General features: G+C 44.4%; 1 protein-coding gene and 1 non-coding gene across 4 annotated transcripts; one reads left to right on the top strand and one right to left on the bottom strand.

The window, feature by feature from the left end:
* LMAN2L (lectin, mannose binding 2 like) lies at positions 1–24683 on the top strand. 3 transcript variants are annotated; one of them, XM_059942227.1, is made up of 9 exons: positions 1–199; positions 1408–1526; positions 4544–4661; positions 5474–5556; positions 17398–17430; positions 18520–18681; positions 18774–18888; positions 22756–22875; positions 23205–24683. In XM_059942227.1, exons 1-9 carry the CDS (start codon positions 13–15, stop codon positions 23345–23347), a joined length of 1080 nt encoding a protein of 359 aa, XP_059798210.1. In that variant the 5' UTR covers positions 1–12; the 3' UTR covers positions 23348–24683. The 3 variants fall into 3 exon arrangements, with proteins under 3 accessions (XP_059798210.1, XP_059798211.1, XP_059798212.1); XM_059942228.1 differs by lacking the exon at positions 17398–17430; XM_059942229.1 differs by lacking the exons at positions 1–199; positions 1408–1526 and adding an exon at positions 2033–2091.
* On the bottom strand, positions 3518–3590 carry TRNAK-UUU (transfer RNA lysine (anticodon UUU)). The gene has a single exon. It is a non-coding gene; the product is annotated as a tRNA-Lys (tRNA).
* Positions 24684–24946: the final 263 nt, after the last annotated feature.

Raw genomic sequence — 24946 nt, forward strand, 5'->3', positions numbered from 1 at the left:
GCAGTGGGAAAGATGGCGGTGGCCTTGGAACCCTCTGGGTGGTGGCAGCGGTGGCGGCGGCGTTTGTCGGCTCGGGATGGGTCCAGGATGTTGCTCCTTCTCCTTTTGTTGGGGTCTGGGCAGGGGCCACGGCAAGTCAGGGCGGGTCAAACGTTCGAGTACTTGAAACGGGAGCACTCGCTATCGAAGCCCTACCAGGGTGAGGCGCCGGGGGCGAGGTGGTCGTGCATGGGGAGAGCTTCGGGACCTGAGCTTGTCCGTAGAGGCGGGGGCGGTGAAGGGCTTCATGGCCCCCAGGATGCTGCCGGCTGTGGGTGGGGGCACCGGGGGCTCTCGCTGTGTTTGGGAGCCACGGGTACGAAGGGCAGGGGCCCGTTTACCCTCCTCCCACCCCGGAGTTAGCCCTGGAAGTTTCCAGCAGGTCGAAGCGGGCTCTCGGATGCCACTAGCGCCGGGCTTGGAGGAAGGGGAGCTTAGAGTTGGACAGGAGGAATGTGGGAAGGGGAGAGAACTGCGACCGATGGGAGTGATTGAGGGCCACTAGCAATGAGCCGGGCTCCGGATGGAGCTGTGGATGTGCTAGAAATAAAGCAGGCGGCAGAGCTAGGGTAGAACTTGGCCGGACTGAGAAGATAAAATTCTGCTGTCAGTTAAGACACGTGTTCTTCTTCAGTCCAGGAGCCCTATTGATGAAAGAGGCTGGTTAGCTTTGCTCTGTTTAGTGTTGGTAGGCCGCTAGGCACAGCTTATCAACCAGAAAATTTACATGGTTAGCTACAAAGAAGACCAAATCAGTGTAGATGGCTTAATTAACACAAGTCTGTTTCCCCACTGGAGGATATGGGGACAGCAAACAAAATCACAAAGTGCAAGAGTATATACACTGCTGCTAAGGGTGATTATTTACTTAGCAGATGCATCCAGTGCCTTCTCGTTGCTAATACTGTGGGTTATACAGACACAAAGTTCTCACTCTCAAGGGGCTGATAGTCTGAGGTAAGGGGAAAAGTAGCTTCACGCTTGGATTGTTCAAAGAAAGAATGTGATTAAGCCACAGAGCCCCAAATGGTCAAGCTCTTTTGGTATAACTGGGGAAATTTTTTTATTTCATGGTGCTAAAATTTACTCACATACAAAATGGGGAAGAATGGATCTGAGCTATGGCTACTGTGGCATGGCTAAAGTGACAGCTCTGATGTGCTCTGGGGTCTTCACCTGAGAAAGTCTTTGTGAAAGGAAACTGTAAAGATGGTAAGGAGTTGAGATGTAATGAGTGACAGAAGACGGGAGATCGAGTGACATGAAAGGGGAAAAAAAGGTGATGACACCAGCTTTCGGAGGGTCCATGGTGGCTTTCCGAACGGGTTGGTGTTGAAGAGAATGAACTGATCTACTTCCTCTCCGTAGGTGTAGGCACAAGCAGTTCCTCCCTGTGGAATCTGATGGGCAATGCCATGGTGATGACCCAGTATATCCGCCTTACCCCAGATATGCAAAGTAAACAGGGTGCCCTGTGGAACCGGGTGGTAAGAATCTTTCTCCCTCCTGTGTTGCTGACCCAGAAAGTACTAAAAAGTTCACCAGTGGCATACTGACTTAATTTCACTGTCTATCCCACTATTCTGTCTTCTGTGGCTATCAAGGATTTTCATTTCAGAGATTATCATGACCTTCATAATGAAATCAGATATTCAGGGAGGTGCTCTGTTGCCCTAAGTATAACAAATAATCAATTTTGATTCTATTTTCTGAAAATAGAAAAATAGCAGTCTTTAATTCCTGATTGACATGATAGTGTTATTTTGGAGGTTAATAAGTTAACTCATGTTTAATTACTTTGCTTTATGAAATAGAAGACTGCTCTTTTAAATTTATCTCAAGCTTCATCCCAGTAACACCCCCCCCCCTTGTTATTTCCCTTTGAGTCGAATTTTAAATTTTATTTTCGTGTAAAAGCCACTTTGAGCCCTTGGTCATTTTATTTGTCCTTCTTCTCTGGGCCTTTTCTAGCTACATTGTCTTCCTTGAGGTATGGCGGCAAGAAGTGAATGCAGTATTCCTGGTGTGGCTGCACTGTGATTTTGTACAAGTGTAAGATGATGCTTTCTTTTCGGTTTCCAGGGCTCTTTCTAAATCTTTTATGACCACTTTTAGGAGTGACCTTGGCATCCTTTAACACTTTCTCATGGGTTCGCAGAAGCTAAGAACTTACTTGTACATGGCTTTTATCATTAGTTGTAGACAAGTGAATCTCAGAAAAGGAAACGATTTATTTCCCCTGTTCATTTTGTGTGGCAGAGAATTCTAAAGGAGCAGCGGGATGAGAAGTTTCTGCGTGGAGCTGTTTGCACAAGCTGGCCCCTTATCTCAGATTGCAGTGCTGAACTCGGTCTTGGACAGAATGCAGGGCATTGTGTTCTGGTAGAAGAGGTGAAGGGCTGGCAGTTGAAAGACTTGGGTTCTCAGTCTAGCTGTATCACAGACCCACTGTGAGCCCTGGCAGTTATTTATCCTCTCTCAGTTTGCAGTTTCTCCAGCTGTTAAATGAGCTTCATAATATCTGTTCTACTTGCCCACCAGGGTTATTGTGAGAATAAAATAAGGCAATAGACATGAAAAAGCTTTGGAAAGTTAAAATGGTTACAGAAATGTGCTGTTGTTTGTTACACCTCTGTTACAAGTTTCACTGATACAGGTCTATGGATTATAAATGATTGTGTCCAAGACTTTGCTGCTGTCTTGCTAGCTGTCTCTACGTAACCCTTTTATGTAGCAGTGATTCTAGTGTAGGATCTAGTTATCTTGCCCTTTTTCAGATTCTCTGATACCTGTATTTTTGGTATTTGACTCTCAGAATGAGCTTTGGCATTGTTTCTGAGTTATTTGAGTAGGATGGATTTGTTTGAGCAGTTCTCAAATTTGGCTGTCCACTGGAGTTGGTGGCTGGGTCCCACCCCCAGAGGTTCTGAAATAATTGGAATGGGGTGCAGCTTAGACACTGGGATTTTTAAAAGCTCCCTAGGTGAATCTAATATGCAGCAAAGTTTGAGACCCACTGTTAGACATAGCCCTGAGCAAAACTGTGTAGCATTGCGCTACACAAGGCCAAGGATAAATGGCAGGCACCTCTTGGCTCAGTGTGAACTTCTCTGGCCCTACCCTCTTCCCAGGGGCATCATACCTACCCATTGGCTATGGGGCAGCTTCCTGCCACTGAATTTCACTCTTGCTGTGAAATCTAAATGAAATAGCAGAAAGAGGAGAACCCCGAATGACAACACAGGGATTGGGCTCATCAGAGGAGGGAAAGCTATTGGAGATTTCAGGGTTGTTTGGTGAACTCAGGAGTATCCACACCCCTTTTATTTTTGACTACGTACTCCTAATACTAACACTTTTGGAAGATTTCCCAGAAATTAAAAATGAAAACTGAAAATAATCTAGCAGTATGTTGCTCAAGAGCCAGAACAATCTTTTTTTTTTTTTTGGCCACGCCGCGAGGCTTGTGGGATCTTGGTTCCCTGACCAGGGATTGAACCCGGGCCCTCGGCAGCAAAAGTGCAGAGCCCTAACCACTGGACCGCCAGGGAATTCCCCAGGACAATCTATTTGGAGGGCCTTTGGCTGAACCCCACTGGTCTATCTGCTCTTCCTTCCCTTCTTTCTTCATGGTGAACTTTAACCAGGAGCCTCTGCAAAACAAATACCCACTCTGGTTTGAAAGTGGTTGAAAGTTTTCAACTATTTAGAACACTTAACCATCCACTTACCTGCTTCTCCATTTTTACAAGGTTTTGATACACAATTCAAAAGAAGAAAAACAAGAGTCTGTTTGGTAACCACCTCCTTAAATGTTTTTCCACCAGAGGCTGTCCCTGTGCTGGGGGTGGTGGTGTTCTCCTTTGGTGCATTTGTGCTCCTTGGCCGTGGGCTTGAGGTTGGTGGGGGGATAGCTTATCCCTTCTCAAGGGAACTCTGGGGTGCCCCTCAGCTTGGCATAGGGCCAAGTCTAGCCAATTAGAGTTGTTTATAGCATCTGCTAATTATTCCTGGAGACCTTTGCGGAATGACTTAGCTTATCTTTTTCTTTTGTAATGAATGGGGCTTTGACCCTTTTTGAAATCCAAGCTTTTTAGAGTCTTTCTGTCAGAGGGGTGATCTTAAGTTGCAGATGAGTGTTAATTAATCAGCCACCTCTGCTCTGTAGGCTGAGATCCTTTGCTGGGTGGATGTAGAATCACAGTGCTCTAACACGAAGTTCTCTTGTCTTTTCCAACTTTGGAGTGCTATCCTGTTTCTGTTGGGAGATGGTGAAGATAATGGGGAGGTTTATTCACTTTTCATATTAAATATCATATACAGTTGAATGGCTCAATCTGTTTAATTTTACCACACAAACACTTAGGAAGTCTTAGATCTCGGTTTTACCCCTTAGCCTCACGTCACCTGCGTTTGTGTTTTCCGAGTCTGTAGACTGTGCATGAGGGCCTGAGGGCTTCGCGTTTCATGTTCCTCATTGATTCTAGGGTCTTATTCACTTTAGCCATGTTTCCTGAGAGACTGGGAGTTGCAGGTGCACTTCAAAATCCACGGACAAGGGAAGAAGAACCTGCACGGGGACGGCTTGGCAATCTGGTACACAAAGGATCGGATGCAGCCAGGTACTGGGACCCTGGGTTGCTCTTGTGGGGTGTGTGACAGACCTGCTTTTTTGTGTGCCCTCTTTTTGAGAAGGGCACGTCTCCACAGTGCCAGCGGTTTTCCCTCTCCCTTGACGTCTGTAGATAAAGACTGGCCTGTCTAGTCTCTAGAATGGGGTCTGAGGCCTAAAAGCAGCTGAACTTGACTCATCCTGGGGTGATTTCTTGCTAATTGGTAACTTCCGCTTTCCCTTTGAAACCTCCCGGCCCGTTGGCCGGAGGAAAGCACTGCCTGTCCCGAAGTCTGACATTGGGCACGCTGGTTTCTTCTGGGCATGCACAGTGACCGATCTCAGAACTCCTGAGTCAGCAGAAAGGGGAAGCGTTATCTATTTTTCCTTGTTGTGCGGGAGCCACTGCTCCAAGTTATGGCAAAACTCAGCCTGATTTGACCTGATCTCTTCTGCAACAAGAAGTGGAAACTTGGGAATTCAGTTCTCTCAGGGGTGTAGTCGTCACCAAGTGTTTGTGAAGCAGAATTCTTTAGGGGCGCCTTAGCAACCGGTTTGGATCAGGGAGCAACTGGGGTGCTAAACAGGGTGGCGCTGGCCTTCTCTCTTTCCCCGCCTTTAATGACAAACAACTGCAGGTGCTTACTGGGTGCTTGTTACAGGCCGTGCCCTTCACTGGGTGCTTTTACAGCTGTTTCCTCATCTTAAGGAGAGGCTGGGGAGTCTTTTGAATTTCACTTTTTCCTCTATCATAGTGATGTATTATTCCTTTATCAACTCTTGGCTTTATTTCACTGTTCATCATCTGTTCTCTCTCTCTAGGGCCTGTGTTTGGAAACATGGACAAATTTGTGGGGCTGGGAGTATTTGTAGACACGTATCCCAATGAGGAGAAGCAGCAAGAGGTAATGGCAAGTGTCAGAGCTTAGGTCAGCTGCCCTGACGTCACAGCCCTTTGCCTTAGGAATGTTGTTCAAGAGGAAACAGAGGGGAAAGAAAGTGAGGGGTTCGGTTCTATTTTCTTCACTTGCTGAACTTCAAGAGTTAATGTCTATGTCAGGGTTTTTTCTAGATAGAGCTGTTTATGGTGCACAGTCTTGGGAATGGCTCTCACGAATGGGGGCTTTTTCTTTAGTGTTAACAGTGTGCTGTCTTGTGCACGTTGGGAGCCCCTAGGCTTGAGCATGCGTGGCTGGTTGGTGCTGTGGCTCCTAGGCCAGCACAGAGCAAGCTGAATTTAGGTACCTCCACTCCCCTGACGTCCTGTATCACTGCTGAGCTCTCTTCTGCAGCTGCTCCCCCTTGCCAGCATCCTTTTCTTCTTCCTCTTCTCAGAGGACTGCACAGCAAGTCTCCTCTCCTCTAGGAAAGGCTGTAAAAAGAAATTGATGAAATCTCAGCATTTTGTTGAAACCCAGTATCTGGCTGTTGGCAGAAGCTTCTTTTTGTTAGCTGACCCTGAGTGTTCTTAAGTACTGTCTTACACTAGCAACAGGTCTGTGCTCGCTCTGTGCCTAATGGCCCTGAGAGCAGATGGTGGGAAGATGATTAGGACACGTTGTTGCTGGGTATCCTGTTGCTAAATAATACTTAGCAAGAAAGGCAGGATTAGGAATGGAGGCAGAACTTACTTTACTTTTTTCCCCAAAAGTTCCTTATGAAAAATTTCAAACTTGTAAAAAAATTGGATGAACAGATCATTGTATATACAACACCCAGATTCAGCAGTTTTTCACATTCCCCACAGAGTTCTGCTTAGAGGAAGTGGAAAGTGAGACCTGAGTTAGGAGAGGAACCTTTGTTGTGGGTCACTTATAGACTTGCTTCTCCACGTTGCTTCTGGGCTCTTCTTCTGTCCATCAGACCTCAAGCACTTTCAAGGTGCCAGGCCCTGGGAATTAGCGAGACCAGCACAGTCCTTGCACTTAGGAGCAGGGGTGCTGATGTAGTAGTGAGGGTGCTGATGGGGGTGCTCCGGGGGGGCTATAGGAAGACCCAGCAGGAGCATCTAACCTGGGGTGGGACGGTGGTGGTGGGGACAGTGGTTGGGAAAGACTTCTTCCAGGAAGTGACATTGACGTTGAAATCTGCAGAATTAGGAACCAGTGCAGAGGGAAAAGCCATGTGTTAAGGTGATAAAGTTAGAGAAGGGAAAGTGGATGTGAGGGGAAAAAGGGGGGTCAGAGAGAGATGAGGGTAGAAAGAAAAACAGGGCCCTCGGTCTCGCCATGTTCCAGGGCTGCCATTCACATTGCATTCTTTGCTGCTAACACTCTTCCCTCTTGAGCAAGTTAACTGGCCCGTGAGATTGAGCAGCGTCTCCTTGGGTGGTTGGTGGCTTGTCTCTTTAGACCGGCAGCAGAGCAACCTGAACGTAGGTGACTCGTCCTCACCGTGCACATTGTGGGGCGGGTTCTGAAGGGTGGTGTATCTGTTGGGGAGTCTGGGTTTCTAAGTATTTTAAGGGGGTAAGTGCATTAAAGGATTTTAGTGAGGGGAATGTCATGAGAAGGTTTGCAGTCCCGCTGAAGAAATAGTGGTGGTAGTTAGAAATACATCTGAATAAGAGGTGTGGGCTTCAGGGCTTGACTAGAGTTTTAAACGTGGCTCCCTGTTTCTCCCAGAAATAAATTGTTCAAACTCTTTTAGCTTCCATTTCTCCATCAGATAGGAGTAATTCTGGTTGAGAGGGCAGATCTCATGGGCCTCATTTTGTAAGGAGAGTAGATGTTAATCAAAAAAATTAGTTTCAGATGGTAAAAATCGGGACTTCTTTTCTGCCTTACTCCCAGCTGCACTTGGAATTACCTGGAGAGCATTTAAAACTATTGATGTCCAGGCCCCGAGCTCAGAGAGCCTGATGCTGTTTGTCTTAGGTGCAATCTGGGCAACCTTACTTTTTCAAAGATCTCCAGGTGACAGTCCCATACATAACCAGGATGAAGAACCCCTGGATCAACGTCAGGTCATTGTTTCCTTATTATTTATTAAACAAATGTATTTATTAAAACTAAATTTAAAAAAATCGAATAAAAGCAGTTTCTGTTTTTTAGTGGCTGTTATGTGCCAGATACTTTACAGTTATTATTTTGATCCTCATCAAATCTCCTTATAGTCAGTATTATTTTTCCCATTTTACCAATGCATAAACAGAAGACTGGAGAAGTGTCTTGTCTAAGGTGACAGCCAATATAAGGTGGAGCCAGATTTTGAACACTGGTCCACCTGATTCCACAGGCTGCACTTTTAATTATGGTGCTCTGCCACCTCCCATCCGTTTTTTCCTTATGCCAGGATGATTTCCTTGAGAATGGAGGTATTCATTCTCGGAGTGATCTCCTCTGCAATTTCAGTTCTCAGAGCTTATGCTCAGTGCAGAGAGTGGAGAAAGTGTACTCCTCTCTACATCCCAACGACCTGGTACTGTCTCAGAGGGTGAAGTCAAATGTGTTTTGTTAGCGGCATGGTTTTCTTTGACATCATACTTGAAGGTGCCAGGCATTGTTTTAAGTGCTTTTACATGTCTTACCTATTTATCCTAACAACCCCTTGGGGTAGATATTATTATTATCCCTACATTATGGGTAAGAAACTGAAGTACAGAAAGGTTAAAAAAAAACTCATCAGTGACACCCAGGTAGTGGGTTTGACTCCAGAGACTGCAATCTCTTTATTTTGCTTTATTATTTTGAGCTCATAAGGAGAGGGTGACAAATATAGTACCTTGTGAAAATTTGTAAACGTTGTGTGTTGAAGGTGTTCTGGACGAGGAGGAGAAGGAGCAGGCAGGACGGGCTGTGGAGCAATTCAGCAGCTCGCTCAAGGCAGTGGTAAAATTGTCTCTCTGGTTTCTTGTTTCCTTGTCACCAGAGTGCCCTTGACCTCGTTGCTCAGTTCACTGTCTACCACATTTATTTATGAGGAAATATTGGGAAAATACTAGCAACATTAATGCATCTGAGAAGAGGGTGAGGGAGTTTAGGATTTAAGTTGTGTTTAGGCTTGGCTCCCTGAAATCAGGACATGTTGTTCAAAATCACATAACCTCTGTTCCCCCATGAGCAATATAAGAATTGTTGTTTAGGTAAGTCAAGAGCTTTAGTATTTGAAGAACAGGGTACCACCTGTGCCACAGTGAGATTGTCAGGCCATAAATGGCTGTTAAAATGATGGTTGAAGAAATAGAAAATCTGGATAGATTGAATTGGTAATTAAAAAGTGACTCACAAAGGAAAGCTCAGGCCCAGATGGCCTCACTGGTAAATTCTACCAAACATAAGGTAGAATTAATACCAGTTCTCAAACCCATGTGAAAAATCAAAGGAACAGATGCTAACCAATTCATTCTTTGAGGGCAGTATTATCCTGATACCAAAGCTGGATAAAGACATCACAAGAAATGGAAAGTACACACTAATATCTCTTGTGAGTATAGATGTAAAAGTCATCAACAAAATACTAGTAAACCAAATCTAGCAACATATAAAAAGGAGTATACACCATGTATAAATACACTGTATTTATGCTAGGAATTCACAATTGGTTTAATATCTGAGCATTAATATGATAGACCATATTAATAGAATAAAGGACAAAAACCATATAATCATATAAATAGATGTAGAAAGAGTATTTGACAAAATTAAATACCTTTTTATGATAATAAAAATACTCAACAAATTAGTAATAGAAGGGAACTTCCTTAACCTGAGAAAGGGCATCTATGAAAACCCTACAGCTAACATCATACTTAATTGTGAAAGACTGAATCCTTTTCCCCTAAGATCAGGAATAAGGCAAGACTATCTGCTCTTGCCTCTTCTATTCAACATTGTACTGGAGGTTCTAGTCAGGGCAGCTAGTCCAGATTGGGAAGGAAGAAGTAACGATTTCTCTTTGTAGATGATGTGATCTTATCTATAGAAAATCCTAATGAATTCACAAAAAGCTATTAGAACTAATGAATTCAGCAAGGTTATGGGATATAACATCAACATACAAAAATCTATTGTGTGTTGTATGCTTTCATTGAACAATCAGAAAATGAAAGTAAGAAAACAATTCCATTAACTATCGTCAAAAAGAATAAAATACTTAGAAATAAATTTAACCGAAAAACTTATACTCTGAAAACTGTAGAGTATTGTTGAAAGAAACTGAAAAAGAGCTAAGTCAGTGGAAAGACATCCCATGTCATGCATTGGAAAATTTTGTATCATTAAGATGGTGATACTCCCCACATTGATCTACAGATTTGAGGGAATCCCTATCTTTCAAAAGCCTAGCTGGCTTCTTTGCAGAAATTGACAAGCTGATTCTACAATCAGTATTGAAATTCAAGAGAACCAGAATAGCCTCCTCTTGATTAAAGAGGAGCAAAGTTGGAGGACTCACACATCCTGTATTTAAAACTTACTATAAAGCTACAGTAATAAAGACAGTGTGGTACTGGCGTAAGGATAGACATATAGGTCAATGGAATAGAATTGAAAATCCACACATAAATCCTCACAATTAAGAACAAGTGATTTTTGATAAAGGTGCCAAGTCCATTCAATAAGGAAAGAATCATCTTTTCACCAGATGGTGCTGAGACAACTGGATATCCATAGGCAGCATAATGAAGTGTTTCCCTACCTCACACCATACACAAATGTTAACCCAAAGTGGATCAAAAACTAAACGTGAATCACCAAAATTAAGAAGTTTTATACTTTGAAGGACACTATCAAGAAAGTGAAAAGACAACCCATGGAATAGGAGAAAATAAATGTGAATTGTATATCCGATAAGGGACTTGTAATAGTTCCTTATATATTCTAGGTACAACTCAGTAATTAAAAAGACGGCCCAAATGAAAAATGACCAAAGGATTTGAATAGATACTTCCCAAAGAAGAGATATAAATGGCCAATAAACACATGAAAAGATGCTCAACGTCATTAGCTATTAGGGGCATACAAATCAAAACCACAGTGAGAAAAAAAAGACCACAGTGAGATGCCACTTTATATCCACTTGTCTGTCTAAAATAAAAAAAACAAATGATAACAAGTTTGGTAAAGATGTGGAGTAATTGGAACCTTCATACACTGCTGGTGGGGATGGAAAATGGTACAGTTGTTTTGGAAAACTATTCCATAGTTTTTCAAATGGTTAAATGTAGAGTTTATATGATCCAGCAGTTCCACTCCTAGGTATATACACCCAAGAGAAATAAAAACATGTCTACACAAAAAGTTACATGAATGTTCATAGCAGCATTATTCATAATAGCCAAAAATGGATCCAACTCAAATGTCCATCAGCTGATGAATGGATAAACAAAATATATCTATACAATGGGATATCATTCAACATTAAAAGGAAATGAAGCATTGATACGTGCTTCAATGTGGATGACCTTTGGAAAGATGCTAAGCAAAAGAAGCAAGTCACAAAAGACCACATATTGTATAATCCCATATATAAAAAACGTTCAGAATAGGCAAATCTATAGAGACAAAGTAGATGAGTGGTTGCCAGGTGCTGAGGGTTGGGGACTGGGGTGGGGAGAGTGCACAGGGTTTCTTTTGGGGGTGATGAAAGTGTTCTACAATTCATTGCGGTTATCATAATCTTACCTGTGAACATACTAAAACCCATTGGATTATAGATTTTTTAAAAATTAATTAATTAATTTAGTTTTGGCTGTGTTGGGTCTTCGTTTCTGTGCGAGGGCTTTCTCTAGTTGCGGCAAGCGGGGGCCACTTTTCATCGCGGTGCGCGGGGCTCTCACTATCGTGGCCTCTCTTGTTGCGGAGCACAGGCTCCAGACGCGCAGGCTCAGTAGTTGTGGCTCACGGGCCTAGTTGCTCCGCGGCATGTGGGATCCTCCCAGACCAGGGCTTGAACCCGTGTCCCCTGCATTGGCAGGCAGACTGTCAACCACTGTGCCACCAGGGAAGCCCCCGAATTATAGATTTTAAATAGGTGAATTGTGTGGTATGTGAGTTACATCTTGGCATTGCTAACTTTTTACAATGTTGATTAAAACACAACCTGATCATCTTTTCTTGGCACCAGGAAGTCATCAGCTGATGGTCATCCGTTTCTCAGGAGAACCCAGATGTTGGTGAAAAGTTGCAGAGAACTCAGTAGCAGTCTTGGAGTAGGAATGTCTTCTCTCAGTTGAAATCAGAGTATGGTGGCAAGAGACCTTCCTGGAATGAGAGCCCAGAAGTGCAGCCCTTTGCAGCCTTGGCCCTCATTCTTCCCAGTGAGACCTTCGGGCCTCACCCCTGGAGGCAGAAACAGCTGGTTGGAAAGTGGTGCGAGCAGCTCACTGCTCTTCTCAGATCAGGCCAGCTTGGAAGTCTAGTTTGAGGTGCTTCCCATATTTTTTTAATGTGATGATTGTTTCTCCTCTTTTGAAACTGGAAGAAAATTAACAATAATACACCATTCCAATTGAAAAGCACATTCCCTCAAATCTTTATGTTGATGAAGACACTAATCCCTTTTGGTGTCTTTATTGTTGGTGGACAGAATTTTTACAGTATTAAAGGAACTCCATAACTTCTTAAATTCTCTTGTTGTTATACTACTTGGATGTGACTTAGGTTTTTTTTTTTTTTTTTTCTCAGTCCTTGGTGAGGCAGTGTTTTCTAAGAGACACTCCTTTGGAATCTAGGTCCAGCAAGCTCTCAGATGTGATTAGGCAGTGAGGCTGAGCTTCATTGATGAGAACTAGTTTTCAGGGGAAGTAGAAATGTATGGCTTTCTGGTAGATTTGAATACAATAGGATTTTACATACAATGTCAGGAGATTCATGGGTTCCCCACAGTAGAACTATAGACAAGATCTCCTATTCCATAGAGTTAACAAGAAGTATTCACATACTACCATAATGGTGGTTAGCAGTGAGATTAAGGTGTTGCGTCTTAGGCTGTGTTCTATATCTTGGCCCTTGTAATCTGGGTAGGTGGGCTATGAACTTCAGTGTTTGGGGCATGCCTCGAGTTTAAGGTTTCCTGATTTTACAGTACTCTATTGAAGTCCCCACATTACATGGTTTGGGTTTGTTCTAGTTGGGGATCACAACTAAGATAAATGGGATTAAAATCATTCTGTGAGTTTAAGAGTTCATGATAATTAATGTTCACGTATGTGAAGCTCTTCCAGGCAGTCAGCTGGCCTGGAGGCTGCACTATTCCGTATCCTCCAGTTGAGGAGCTTTGAGACTTGGAGACAGAGTCACAGCTAGTCTAGTTTAGTAGGAGTTTGGGGGCTTATGGAGCAGGGGCCTTCTCATGCTGCTTAATCTCACTGATGTTACCCATTCTAAGTAGGATGGGTATTGCTCAGTTAACCAGCCACCTCTTTCCAGATTCCTGCACAAAGGGTTAGTTGGATGAAGATTACTGTAGGACCAGCGACTTAGAAAGTTTTGAAAGTCTGAAAAGTGTCTGTCTGGGAAGTGGCAGTGAGTGTGTTCTGTTGGTGAGCCAAGGGGAAGGTCACAGGGAGGTGTGAAGGGAGGTGCTGTAGAAGAGGCATTTGTTTTGTTAATTCTTATTTTTATGTAAAAGCTCATTACAGAAAAATCAGAAAAGACTAAAACAAAAACAGAACTATACACACCTTTTTAAAAATGAAAACATTGCATCATATTTAACATACTGTTTTTTTTAAACCTTTTTTTAATTTAGAAATTTTTTAGACATAGAAAAATTGAAAGTGTGGTAAATACTAGATTCAGATTAATCATTAAAATTTTTTAAATTTTGATATAATTTCAGACTTACAGATAACTTACAGGAATGCAACAAAGAACTCCAGAATGCTCTTCACCCAGATTTCCCAGAATGTTAATGTTTTAGTACATTGGCTTTGTCCTTTTCTTTTACGTGTATATGTGTATGTTTGTCTGTGCCTGTGCTCATGCCTGTGTGTGTGTGTGTGTGTGTGTGTGTGTGTGTCTGACCTCATGCATATGTGTATATTTTTTTCTGAACTACTTAAGAGTAAGTTGCCTTCATCATGTTTACTTAATCCTAAATTCTTCACTTGTTTTCCCAAAACACAGTGATAAAAATCAGGAACTTAACATTGATAAAGATATTCTTATCTAATCTATTGACCTTATTCGATTGTACCAGTTGTCCCCACTGTGTCTTTTATAGCAAAAGAAAACCCCAGATCCTGTGTTGCATTCACTTGTCATATCTCTCCTTTCCTTTAATTTGGAGCCATTTTCCAGTATTTCTTTGTGTTTCAGGGTATATTAGAGACTTTGGTTTTTTGTTTGTTGGTTTGCTGGTTTTGGTTGTAGCTAAGTATATACCAACCATTGTTCCATACTGATTGATCTTGAGAGCAGTGTGGCAATGATTGAGCCAGGGCTCTGAGGCCAGACTACCTGGTTTCAAACCCTGCTTTCACTACTTAATACCTGCATTATCTTAAACAAGTTTTCTTAACTGTGAAATGCAGATACCAGTACTACCTCTTAGGGTTGTGGGAATTAACGCATATGTGTACATTACTGAGTACAGTGGCTGGCACAGAGTAAGCTCTCAAAAAACGCTAGCTATTCATATTCACACTACTAAGTGACATTCCCAGGGACGTTTTATCGACATCTTGGCAGTAGCCGGTGTGGCTCTGTGCGCTCCCTCTCCCCTCCCACCCTCCTTTTTTTCACATCTAGGTTCCAGGGAGCAAACTTGGCCAGCTTCCTCAACTGCACTGGGGTTTAGGTTGGTAAACCTGCTTTAAGAGAGTGGCTCCTAGATGCTGGTTCATAGACTCGTATTGGTTGGTTACAGAGTTTCACTGGTTTAAGAATAGGAACAGTGAAGTGACTTTTCATAAATGCGAAATGTTTTATTAATTAGTTATTTATTATAAGATTATATAGTTCTTTCTTTTTTTGCTTTAAAATGTTCTTTTCAAAAATGATGTTTATTGTAGATGGTTGTCCTGTCATTCATTATTATATTTTAATATATTTAGTAGGCAAAAAAAAAAAAAAAAAGCAAGAAAAGGCAAACCTATTAATCCCAAAAATATGTTTAGAGATTTTAGTGGTCCATGACAGCCAGTGGTCTGGGAATTACTGCTCTGAAAGACATATGTTTGGCTTTGTGTCTATATATGAACACCTGTGAACAATATATCTAAAAATTCATTAATTTGGTCATTGGTTGAATGAACATTTATTGACTCCCTTCTGAATACCAGACACTGTACTAAATGCTTTACATATTTCATTTCATCTTCATAATTAACCCTGTGAGCTGTGTATTATTCTCCCTGCTTACAGTGAGGAAGTAGAATCTCAGAGAGATTACACAGGTGTTAGTGGTGTAACTGCATTTAGAACCCAGGTCTCCCTGATTACAGAGCGCCGTGTGTGCTCTTTTTTACACCTAGTGGTTTGCAGCCTATGTGCTTTGCACCTGTGGAATTTTAGCATAGGATCCACACAACCACAAGTTCATGAGTCTCTTTTCAATCAAGTTATGCTGAAGGTGCAATACCGTGTGGAGGGCCTTGTAGTACAAAAAGTTGAAGACATCTCCCCACCTTTCCGACATCAACCATTTGGACAATAGGTGGGAGTTCCTAATTTTTGATGACTCTTAAATTAGGAATGAAACTACCACCTTTGCCGGAGTCAGGGTGATTCTTCTGCCTTTGGTTCTGGCTATATATAGGCTGCTTTCCAAGGAAAGAAAATTAGCTGCTGTGTCAAATGAGTGGGTACCCAAGGAACCCTTCAAGAACTCCTGACTGGGCATAGAAGTTAAGATGACATTTAAAGACATCGTTAATGTGAGGTGTAAAGTGGAAGGCCAAGTCAGGAGTTGCTGAAGTAGACAGATTCCAGCTCCAAAGCTGTGGGACTCTGTCTAGGGCAGTATTTCTTAACTTTGGCTGCACATCCCAGTCGTCTGTGGTGCCTCTTAAAAAATACATAGTCCCGTGCCCCATTCTAGACCTACTGAGTGAGGCTCTTTGACTGCGGGACCCACGTGTACGTGCATTTGAAAAGCTCCCCCAGGTCATCCAGAGGCCCAGCTTGCCTCTGGCTGATACTGGATGATTGGCTGCTTCACCAGCCTTGGGAAGAGTAAGGCCCCCTTAGGTTAAGGATCGCTGTCCTAGGCACTCCCTTGAAAGTTACAACTTCAACGTCTGATCACAGGTGCTGGGGTTGATAAATGAAGCAAGCCTTGGGATCATCAGAGCTCACGAGGGCATTTTCAATCTCTTCTTTCCCTAATTGTTCACTGAAGTTACGGGCTTTCTTGTCAGAAGCCCATCTCTGTAAACTGCTGATAACATACTCATGATTCCCTTGTCCTGAATGATAGTTGTAGAAGAGTAGTTTTCCAGCAGTTTAATCATCCTCTGATTCATTTCATACCTTTCTGTAGTCCTGTACATATGCCACCAGTGGCACAAGAGAAGAGCAGCTGCTCTGAGGCTCACCCAGACCCTTGCTGTGGCCTGTAGGGGGCTGGTGTGAGCTGGCTGCCTCCTCAGCTCACACCAGCCCCTTCTTCACTGGCTGGGTTGAAGACACCCCTGTCATCTTCCAGTCCTTGAATATGCTAACCTCATGCTTCTTGTGCCCTCAGAGTTTTTGGTGGAGTCCCTCTAACTACTTGGGTCTCAGCTCAAATGTTGTCTCCTCAGAGAGATGTTTCCTCATCAGTCTCTATTGTGTTACCTATTTTATTTTTATCATAGCATTTATCAGTCTCAGATGGTTTTATTTACTTACTTATTGTTTGTCCCCTCCACTTTAATGTCAGCTCCATGAGAGCAGAGAGCAGTCTGCCTATCTTGTTTGCCATTGAGCTCCTAGCATCTGGGACTGTGCCTGGCTCGTAATAGATGCTCACTAAGTATTAGCGGGCAGGAATGCTTTGGGTTCTACACCTTTGCCCACACTTCCTGTAGGGCAGGGCCGAGCTGAGCTTGTACAGGTATCTCTTGTTGCTAGTAGCTTAGAACTGTAGCAGTTTTCTGGAGCGAAGCTAAACATGCTTGAACCTTGTGATTTTTCTAAGTCTGTCCTGCTGCAACGTTCCCACAGAGCTTTTTCTTGCCCACATGTTGTCGGCTAGAATAACTGGAAATATATGTCCATAAGGCTCAATTACAGAGTAAATGATCCCTTTGGATTAGAGTTAATTTGATAGCCTCTCAAGTGGTGGGATTTTTGTCTTCTGGGCAAGAGCTATATCCTGAGATCCTGGGCACTAAAGGACATCTTGAATTTGGAAGAATTTAGCCCTATTTATCACTCCTGTCTCTCCCCTTGCTAAAGAAATACTGTAGTCTGGGTACAGACCAACTCATGGCCTGACTTTTGGACTGTCAGAGACATAAGTGAGGCCTGCTTGGAGAGTGTGATACTGTGTGTTTTATAAAGTTTCAGAGAGTTTCAGGACCCCATGTGGGTTAGAGGGGTCTTCCTAGTGGACCCCTTTGAGAATCTCATGATAGCAGCAGACCCTCTCCTTAGAAAGTGTACAAACACCTGTGCATATAGTTTTGCCTGTAATTTTGAGGGGTATGAGGACTTGCGAAATGCCTTCCACAGACCCTAAAATTCTGTTTGGGGATTTAGATTGGTTTGCTCATCCACCACAGCTGGGTCATAGCTCTTCCATGGCTGTTTCTTTCTGACTTGGTCTCCTGTCTTCTGTGCCCTCTCTTGTTTTTATAATAACCTGCTGGACCCCCTCAGGCCCAGAAGAGGCGATATTCTCCCGGAGTCCAGGTACTCAGTTCTTGACCCACCAAGGCCATCCCGTACTCCCTATGTGTCCATCCAACATTTGCTACTGTTTAGAATCCGTGTGGCTGTTGTCTCAGGAGTCACCAGTCTCTGATTTCTACTGCATCTTCACCTTGCATGTTGATTGTTTAGGACAATGAGGGATTCACCAAAGAAGTGGCATGTCTCATGTTTCCTGTCCTTTCATCCCCCTGCCTCTCTGCACTGCCTTAGCACTGGGCTTGTTCTGGAATGGTTAGCTCAGCATTTCTAGGAAAGAATTTGCTCCACGAGCCTATTGGAGAGAGAGGGCCTCTGAAGTAGGTGGGAAAATGGGTGGCATATGGGGAAACTTTCAGTGGGAGAACCTTGCCCTGAGTATTAGTGGGAGAAGTTATGTGTGGTGAAGCTTAAATGGGCTGGATGGTCTTTTGACTAAGAATAGTCATCTGTGGCTGGAGAACACCACCTTGCAGCCTGGTTCTGGCACTGCCCTTTCTGAGTCCTAATCCATTTAGCATCATATGCTTATAGAATTTTAGGATTTGAAAGGTGCTATCCTGAATGGAAAGATTTCCCTGATTGAACAGGTATTTTCGGAATACCTCTGTGTGCAAAATACTTGCCCTTGGGGGGAAGGGATGGAGCTAAGGTGGACACATGCAGAGAGGCATAATAAATGATTTTTCTCTTCAAGAAGTTGACATGGCAATTACACACACACACACACACACACACACACACACACACGAAGAAAAACAACAGTCTTGGGTAGACTGTAACTGCCAAATGGCGATCTTTGGGAGGACTCCAGTCAGACTCCAGAGTGTCAGAGGGGCCATTTCAGACCCACCCAGATGGGTGCAAGGAGGATTCCTGAAGGCAGGTAGAGAGGTCAGTCACTTCTGGGCCATGTCCCTCGAGTGACCATCTCAGTGTGGGTTCTCGGGGGCTGCTAGTGATGAGACAGAGTGGTTGTCTGTTCTGCTGTGAGGAGCTCAGCTTTATGTGCAGAATTCCTGATGCTGTTTGCACAGGTGTACTAAGAGTACTTCCTCACCGTTCTCTGCTTTTCCTTCCCTGCTTTCCCAGCGGGTTTTCCCCTACATCTCAGCCATGGTGAACAATGGCTCCCTCAGCTATGATCACGAGCGGGACGGGCGGCCTACAGAGCTGGGGGGCTGTACGGCCATTGTCCGCAATCTCCATTATGACACCTTCCTTGTGATTCGCTATATCAAGAGGCATTTGACGGTGAGTCCCTGTTCTGGACCTGTTGGCGATATGGGCTGTCTCGCTCCCGCTTCCGTGGCCTGGCCCTGATTTATCTCTTCTTTTTATTCTAGATAATGATGGACATCGATGGCAAGCATGAGTGGAGGGACTGCATAGAGGTGCCCGGTGTCCGCCTGCCCCGCGGCTACTACTTCGGCACCTCCTCCATCACTGGGGATCTCTCGGGTACTCACACGTGCGCTCCTTACTTGCCCTGACTGAGGTCACATCTCGATAGGCAGCCCGGGTGAGGCTTCTCAGAGGGGAGAGCCAGCCAGGCAGAGCTCTGGCAAACAAGTGCCCTGCGAGCGCTTATCTTCCTGCATTCTCATGTCCAGATCCCTTAAAAGCCCAGGCCGGGGGTTATCTAGCACGGTTGTCTTCGGGAGATGTTTGGTGCTAATGGAAGGCAGTGTTTGCCTCTACATCAAGCCAGCTCTTCCAGCCTGTGTTTTGAGTTTTGTGCTTTCCTATTTCTTGTGTCTCTTTTTATAGTCAGGTTCCTGTCCTTTCACCTAATGTGCTTAGTTCCCTTTCTCTTTTTTTTTTTTTTTTTAAACATCTTTATTGAAGTATAATTGCTTTACAATGGTGTGTTAGTTTCTGCTTTATAACAAAGTGAATCAGCTACACATATACACACGTTCCCATATCTCCTCCCTCCCGCATCTCCCTCCCTCCCACCCTCCCCATCCCACCCCCCCAGGCGGTCACAAAGCACCGAGCGGATCTCCCTGTGCTATGTGGCTGCTTCCCACTAGCTATCTATTTTACATTTGGTAGTGTATATATGTCCATGACACTCTCTCACCCTGTCACATCTCACCCCTCCCCCTCCCCATATCCTCAAGTCCATTCTTTAGTAGGTCTGTGTCTTCATTCCCATCTTGCCACTAGGTTCTTCATGACTTTTTTTTTTTTTCCCTTAGATTCCATATATATGTGTTAGCATACTGTATTTGTTTTTCTCTTTCTGACTTACTTCACTCTGTATGACAGACTCTAACTCCATCCACCTCATTACAAATACCTCCATTTCATTTCTTTTTATGGCTGAGTAATATTCCATTGTATATATGTGCCACATCTTCTTTATCCATTCATCCGATGATGGACACTTAGGTTGCTTCCACACTGGTCAGAATGGCCATCATCAAAAAATCTACAAACAATAAATGCTGGAGAGGATGTGGAGAAAAGTTCCCTTTCTCTTAACAAAGCTTTTCCTTGACTCTGTCCTCCCTCTTCCGACCCCCAGACTCTCCTTTGTGCTCAGACTTTTGAATGTGTTGTATGTGCAGATGCTTGTGTTTCCAAGACATCCACCTCTGTAAATTTACCACCATGGTAAATGCTGCACTCAGGCCTGTGTCTCTGCCGTGCTCTTAGCAGAAGTATTTTTGTAAAAGCTCCTTCTGTTTCTTTGCTGTTCTGTGTGCTTGCTGTTTGTCCTCTCTTCAGCTTGTTTGACCAATTACTCTGAAACCCCTGCCTTCCTTGACTTATGTGGCGTTAGCAGTACCGGGCTCTTCTACTGTTCTCTCTCCTCTGGATTTTCTTCCTACTTGTTTCCGATGAGAAGCTTCTTTTATGTGCTTATTCTCTCCCTTGGCTTTAGCATCAATCATAACGTCTTTTCAGAAGAGGTAAAGAATTAAACTTTTGGTTCTTTTGATATAATGTATTATGAATGAAGCTAGGAAGAAGTAGAACTTTCTTCTGGCAAGAAAGAGAGGCAAATACCCATCTGAAATGGGCAGCATCCACTCAGTTTCAGCCATTGTTGCCGATAGAAAATGTGGGCTCAATGAGGCCATGTCTTCTAGTTTTTCAAGAGACGCTGGAAATCTGGATTTTTTTAATGAAATCTGATTTTGTAAATCCTGACAACTAATTTTTTTTAAAAAAATCAACCTTATTGAGATATGCTTTCCACATAACAGAAGTATATAGTGTGAAGAATTTTGACAAATATTTACATATATGTAACCACCATCCCAGTCAAGATACAGAATGTTTCCATCAGGGAAAAGTTCTCTCGTGCCCCTTTGCAGCATTCCTCCCTTACCTTGCCTCCAGGCAATGATTGATCTGCTTTCTGTCACTTATAAGAGATTAGTTTTGGCAGCTAGTTCTAAATACTGTGCAGGTAGGCCAGAGCTGTGGGACATCTTACCTTGGCACAGGTAAAGGGAGGCACAGGCTGGAGATCTTTGCTATGGAATCTTGTTATGCGACTCAAGTTGAAAGAGGTATCCCTGTCCACAAGTTTCCTTTGAGCTTGCAGGCTTCTGGGACCTGCTCAGTTAACCTCCTGTTGTACTTGTCAGTGGGAAGTTGTTCCCAACTGTTGGAAATGGCCAAAGAGAATAATTTTTTGTTTATCCTAAGGAGTCCTTTGTTCTAAGTTCTTGGTGATAATGCCTAGGTTAGTACGTCCATGTTCTCCACCTGTAGGATACCCCTAAATACAAATTGCGTCTTTCTATTAAGGCCTTTCTTGTTAACATCTTAACTTGTTTTGCTGTGGATTATTGGAAATGCTGAGAAAGGACACATCACAGCATCCCAGCCTTCGATGCCCCTCCATTGTGAGGAGGATCACTGTGGCTCTTTATCCTGTCCCATGGTTTAATCTCAGTCCTGGCAGAGAAAACGTTTTGTCTAATTGAAGGTAAATCCAGTTTTTTTACCTGGGGGTCTGCTAAAGATTCTAAGAGTCCAAGCAGCTGTAAATGCCATCCTGATAATAGAGATGGCAAGAAATCCAGTCTGCAATAACCAACCTAGTAGCAATGAGCACCCCTAGCACTCATGTTTGTGGTCTCTTTATACGAATACCAATGCCAAGAGGAACAAGAGCTTCTTGGGGATTTGGCTAATGCCAGGTCTAAGGTAGGAAATACAGGCTGAAAACTTCTAGAAAAGCAAGGAAGATGCCAAAAACTTCTGGGTTTGTGTAAAAGGACTTGGGAGCCAACTTCAGTAGGCTCCCACTGGATAACGTTGGGTTGGGTTGAGCGTCAGTAAGAGATACAACTTCAGTGTATTGAGACACGTCAAGTATGTTTGACTGTCTGAATTTATAATGTTACTTTAAAAAAGGAGAGGAAAAAAAAAAAAAAAGGAGAGAAAAAATTGAGTCTCTAACTTCTTCATCCTTCTCTGGTAATTAATAGTGAGATTCAGGGCCACAGTTACTGCAAGGAATTAGGCACAGTCCAGAAGGGAAGTGTGTTCCAGGCCAATAGCTGTGCCCTGCTCATGGCCCATTAAACAGCTGCTGGGAGGCCCTCTCCTGTCTTGCTTGTGTGTGTTGTCCATGTTAAAGGGAAGCTGTGGGGCTGCTGTGTCTCCTTTCACTAGAAGGTTTTACGTGTGATGGGGGGTTAGTTCTTGTATCATCTCTAAATTTTATTTTATTTTTACTTATTTATTTTTATAACATTGACTTTCCTTTTTTATATTTATTTATTTATTTATTTATTTATTATGGCTGCATCGGGTCTTAGTTGTGGCTCGTGGGATCTTCATCGCAGCATGCGGGATCTTTCGTTGTGGCGCGCGGGCTTCTCTCTCTCTAGTTGTGGTGTGCGGGTTTTCTCTCTAGTTGTGCACGGGCTCCAGGACGTGTGAGCCCTGCAGCTGTGGCCCCGCAGCTCCAGAGCACGTGGGCTCTGTAGTTTGCAGCACGCCGGCTCTCTACTTGAGGCGCGTGGGCTTAGTTGCCCCGAGGCACGTGGGATCGTAGTTTCCCGACCAGGGATCGAACTCGCATCCCCTGCATTGGAAGGCGGATTCTTTACCACTGGACCGCCAGGGAAGTCCCTCTCTAAATTTTAAAATTATATAGGTAATGCATGCTTGTTGATAAAAACTATAAATACAGGATAATGTAGAATATTCCCTGTTCTTTGTCCTTATTTTTAGATGAGAAACAGAAGTTTCAGTTATTTTTTTTCAGGTCACTGTTTGTTAGCTATGGATTAGAAGCTTGAACCGAGACACTCTTTTCAGGGTGGCTTGAGTAATCCTTGTTCTCTTTTTCTTTAGACAACCATGACGTCATTTCCCTGAAGTTGTTTGAGCTGACGGTGGAGAGAACCCCAGAAGAGGAGAAGCTGCATCGAGATGTGTTCCTGCCCTCGGTGGACAACATGAAACTGCCCGAGAGTGAGCACGGGGGATCCTGGGGAAAGGCCCCATGGCCCGTGAGGAGGTTGAGGGCTGTGGGGGTCTGGGGTGACATGCAGTACAGCTGGCGGGGCTGCCTCTTTTCGGGGTTCTTCTCCGAAGCACTTGGAGCACTTGCCCCTGCTTTCTCACTTGTCTCCGTGTTACAGATGAGCAGACTGGGGGCTGTTTAGGTTTTAAATTGCGGCATCCGGAAAGGGAGAGTCTGAGCTCTAGCTCCCAGAAATGGGGACTTGATAGCTTGTTGGTTGGTCCTTCCCACTGGGCGGGCTCCCTCATTCTGACTTGCTTCTCTCTTGCTTCCTTAGTGACAGCCCCGCTGCCGCCCCTGAGTGGCCTGGCCCTCTTTCTCATCGTCTTTTTCTCTTTGGTGTTTTCCGTATTTGCCATTGTCATTGGGCTCATACTCTACAACAAATGGCAGGATCAGAGCCGAAAGCGCTTCTACTGAGCCTTCCTGCGACCACGACCTCTGTGACTGTCACCCAGGAGTATGGGAGGAGCAGGCACCGGCCTGAGCACATAGCCAGGCGGGTCTTCTCTCGTCTCCAGCAGCTGGTCAGGGACTCGGTTCTGTCACTGGAGCTTTGAGTGCAGGGACGCTGCGTTCCCATGGTCACCCATGAGGATGTCTAACTCTGGATCAGGAAGCCCACCCCTCCGGGCAACGCTGCTGTGATGTGCCTTTCCCCACAGTCCTGCCACTTGTGAGCGAAGAGGGATGGAGAGAACATAGGCTGTCATGATGCCAAAACCACTGGAAAGAGTTTCATAGCCCAGGCTGCCTTGTTGTTGGGCTCAGAGGACCCTCGTACTTCATTCTTAAATCTGCAAAGACTGGAAAACTGATAACTCCTCATACCTTCCAGCCATCCATCCACTGGTTTTTGCTTTTTGTCTAAGCCTCTCTCCACCTGAGGAGCTTTCCTTGGAAATCTGGATGGAAACTTCTTCCCTGCCTCGCCTTCCTCTCCCTCCATTCATTGTCCTCTGCAGATGCAACCTGAGCTGGAAAAGACACCTGGCTGCCTCTCTATTGGGGCCTGGGGCTGCAGAACAAACTTGAGTTTCACTGACCCTCATTAGGTGGCTGTAGGGAGGGGGCATTCTGCTGGGGCTCACTGCTCTAGCCTTTGTTCCTGCGGGTGGATCTTGGTTCTGTTGGTGTGTTCATGACCCTCGCAATTAGGTCCCTTTAGGCCCTCAGCCAGGTTTGGCTGAAAGCTGGTGTGCAGGTCAAGAGAAGCTTGGGAGACGTCACGGATGCAGTGGGACTAACTGTGAAACTGACTGCTCCACGTTTTGACGCCAAAAGCAACATCTGTCACATGATCTGACCACGTGGAGATGTTTCTGGACTCTGGAGCCCGCTTAGCTGCATGTTTTGTGTTCATCATAATTTTTGGAATCCTACTTAGAGTGTTCAAAATGTAAGGAAACTTTCTTCTTATAGCCTGAGCTTGGATACTCCCCAAAGAGGAAACCTGGCTTCTCCTTCTTAACGGACAAGGAATGGTTGTTGTAAATCTGGAAGCAGTAGACCCCCGTCATCTGTGCCTGGAAGAGTTCACTGTCATTTGAGCAGCCGAGCCTGAGTGTCCTCCTCTGTGGGTCAGCCCTGATTCCACTGCCTTACCTGATGCGGGGTCACGTGCTGCTCACCTGTCTGCCCTGTGATTCCATTGCTAACAGGCCGGAGGCTCCCTGGAGGGCTTGGACTCTGAGCTCTCCTAGCCCTGTGCTCTGTAGCCTGAGGGAAAGTCTCAACATGGCTGATGGAAACCAAACATGAACTCCTGAGTGGCCTTCCTTTTACGGGTGGGTTTGGCTGAGCCTTAAGCCATCCACTCTTGCCCCGCCTTCTGGGTTGGGAAAGCCCGCTGCTCAGCCCTGAAGGAAAGGAGGGTTACCTTGTCTGGCTGTGGGTTTCTGTTGTCTTCAGCTTTCTTGTATCCTTCCCACAGGCGGTAGTGCTCTCGTGCAGGTGGGATGACAGTGGGACCCTCCTGACCTCCCCCCACGGCAGAGCGGCTCCAGAGTGCCAGAGGGT

The sequence above is a fragment of the Balaenoptera ricei genome, chromosome 13, assembly GCF_028023285.1.
Source record: "Balaenoptera ricei isolate mBalRic1 chromosome 13, mBalRic1.hap2, whole genome shotgun sequence".
Lineage (NCBI taxonomy): Eukaryota > Metazoa > Chordata > Mammalia > Artiodactyla > Balaenopteridae > Balaenoptera > Balaenoptera ricei.

What these genes read in the sequence shown, in the direction of transcription:
- LMAN2L (XM_059942227.1), top strand. Translation starts at nt 13, where the DNA reads ATGGCGGTGGCCTTGGAACCCTCTGGGTGGTGGCAGCGGTGGCGGCGG. An exon ending in GCTATCGAAGCCCTACCAGG is followed by an intron (nt 200 to 1,407) that starts GTGAGGCGCCGG and finishes TCCTCTCCGTAG; the next exon opens with GTGTAGGCACAAGCAGTTCC. An exon ending in CAACATGAAACTGCCCGAGA is followed by an intron (nt 22,876 to 23,204) that starts GTGAGCACGGGG and finishes TTGCTTCCTTAG; the next exon opens with TGACAGCCCCGCTGCCGCCC.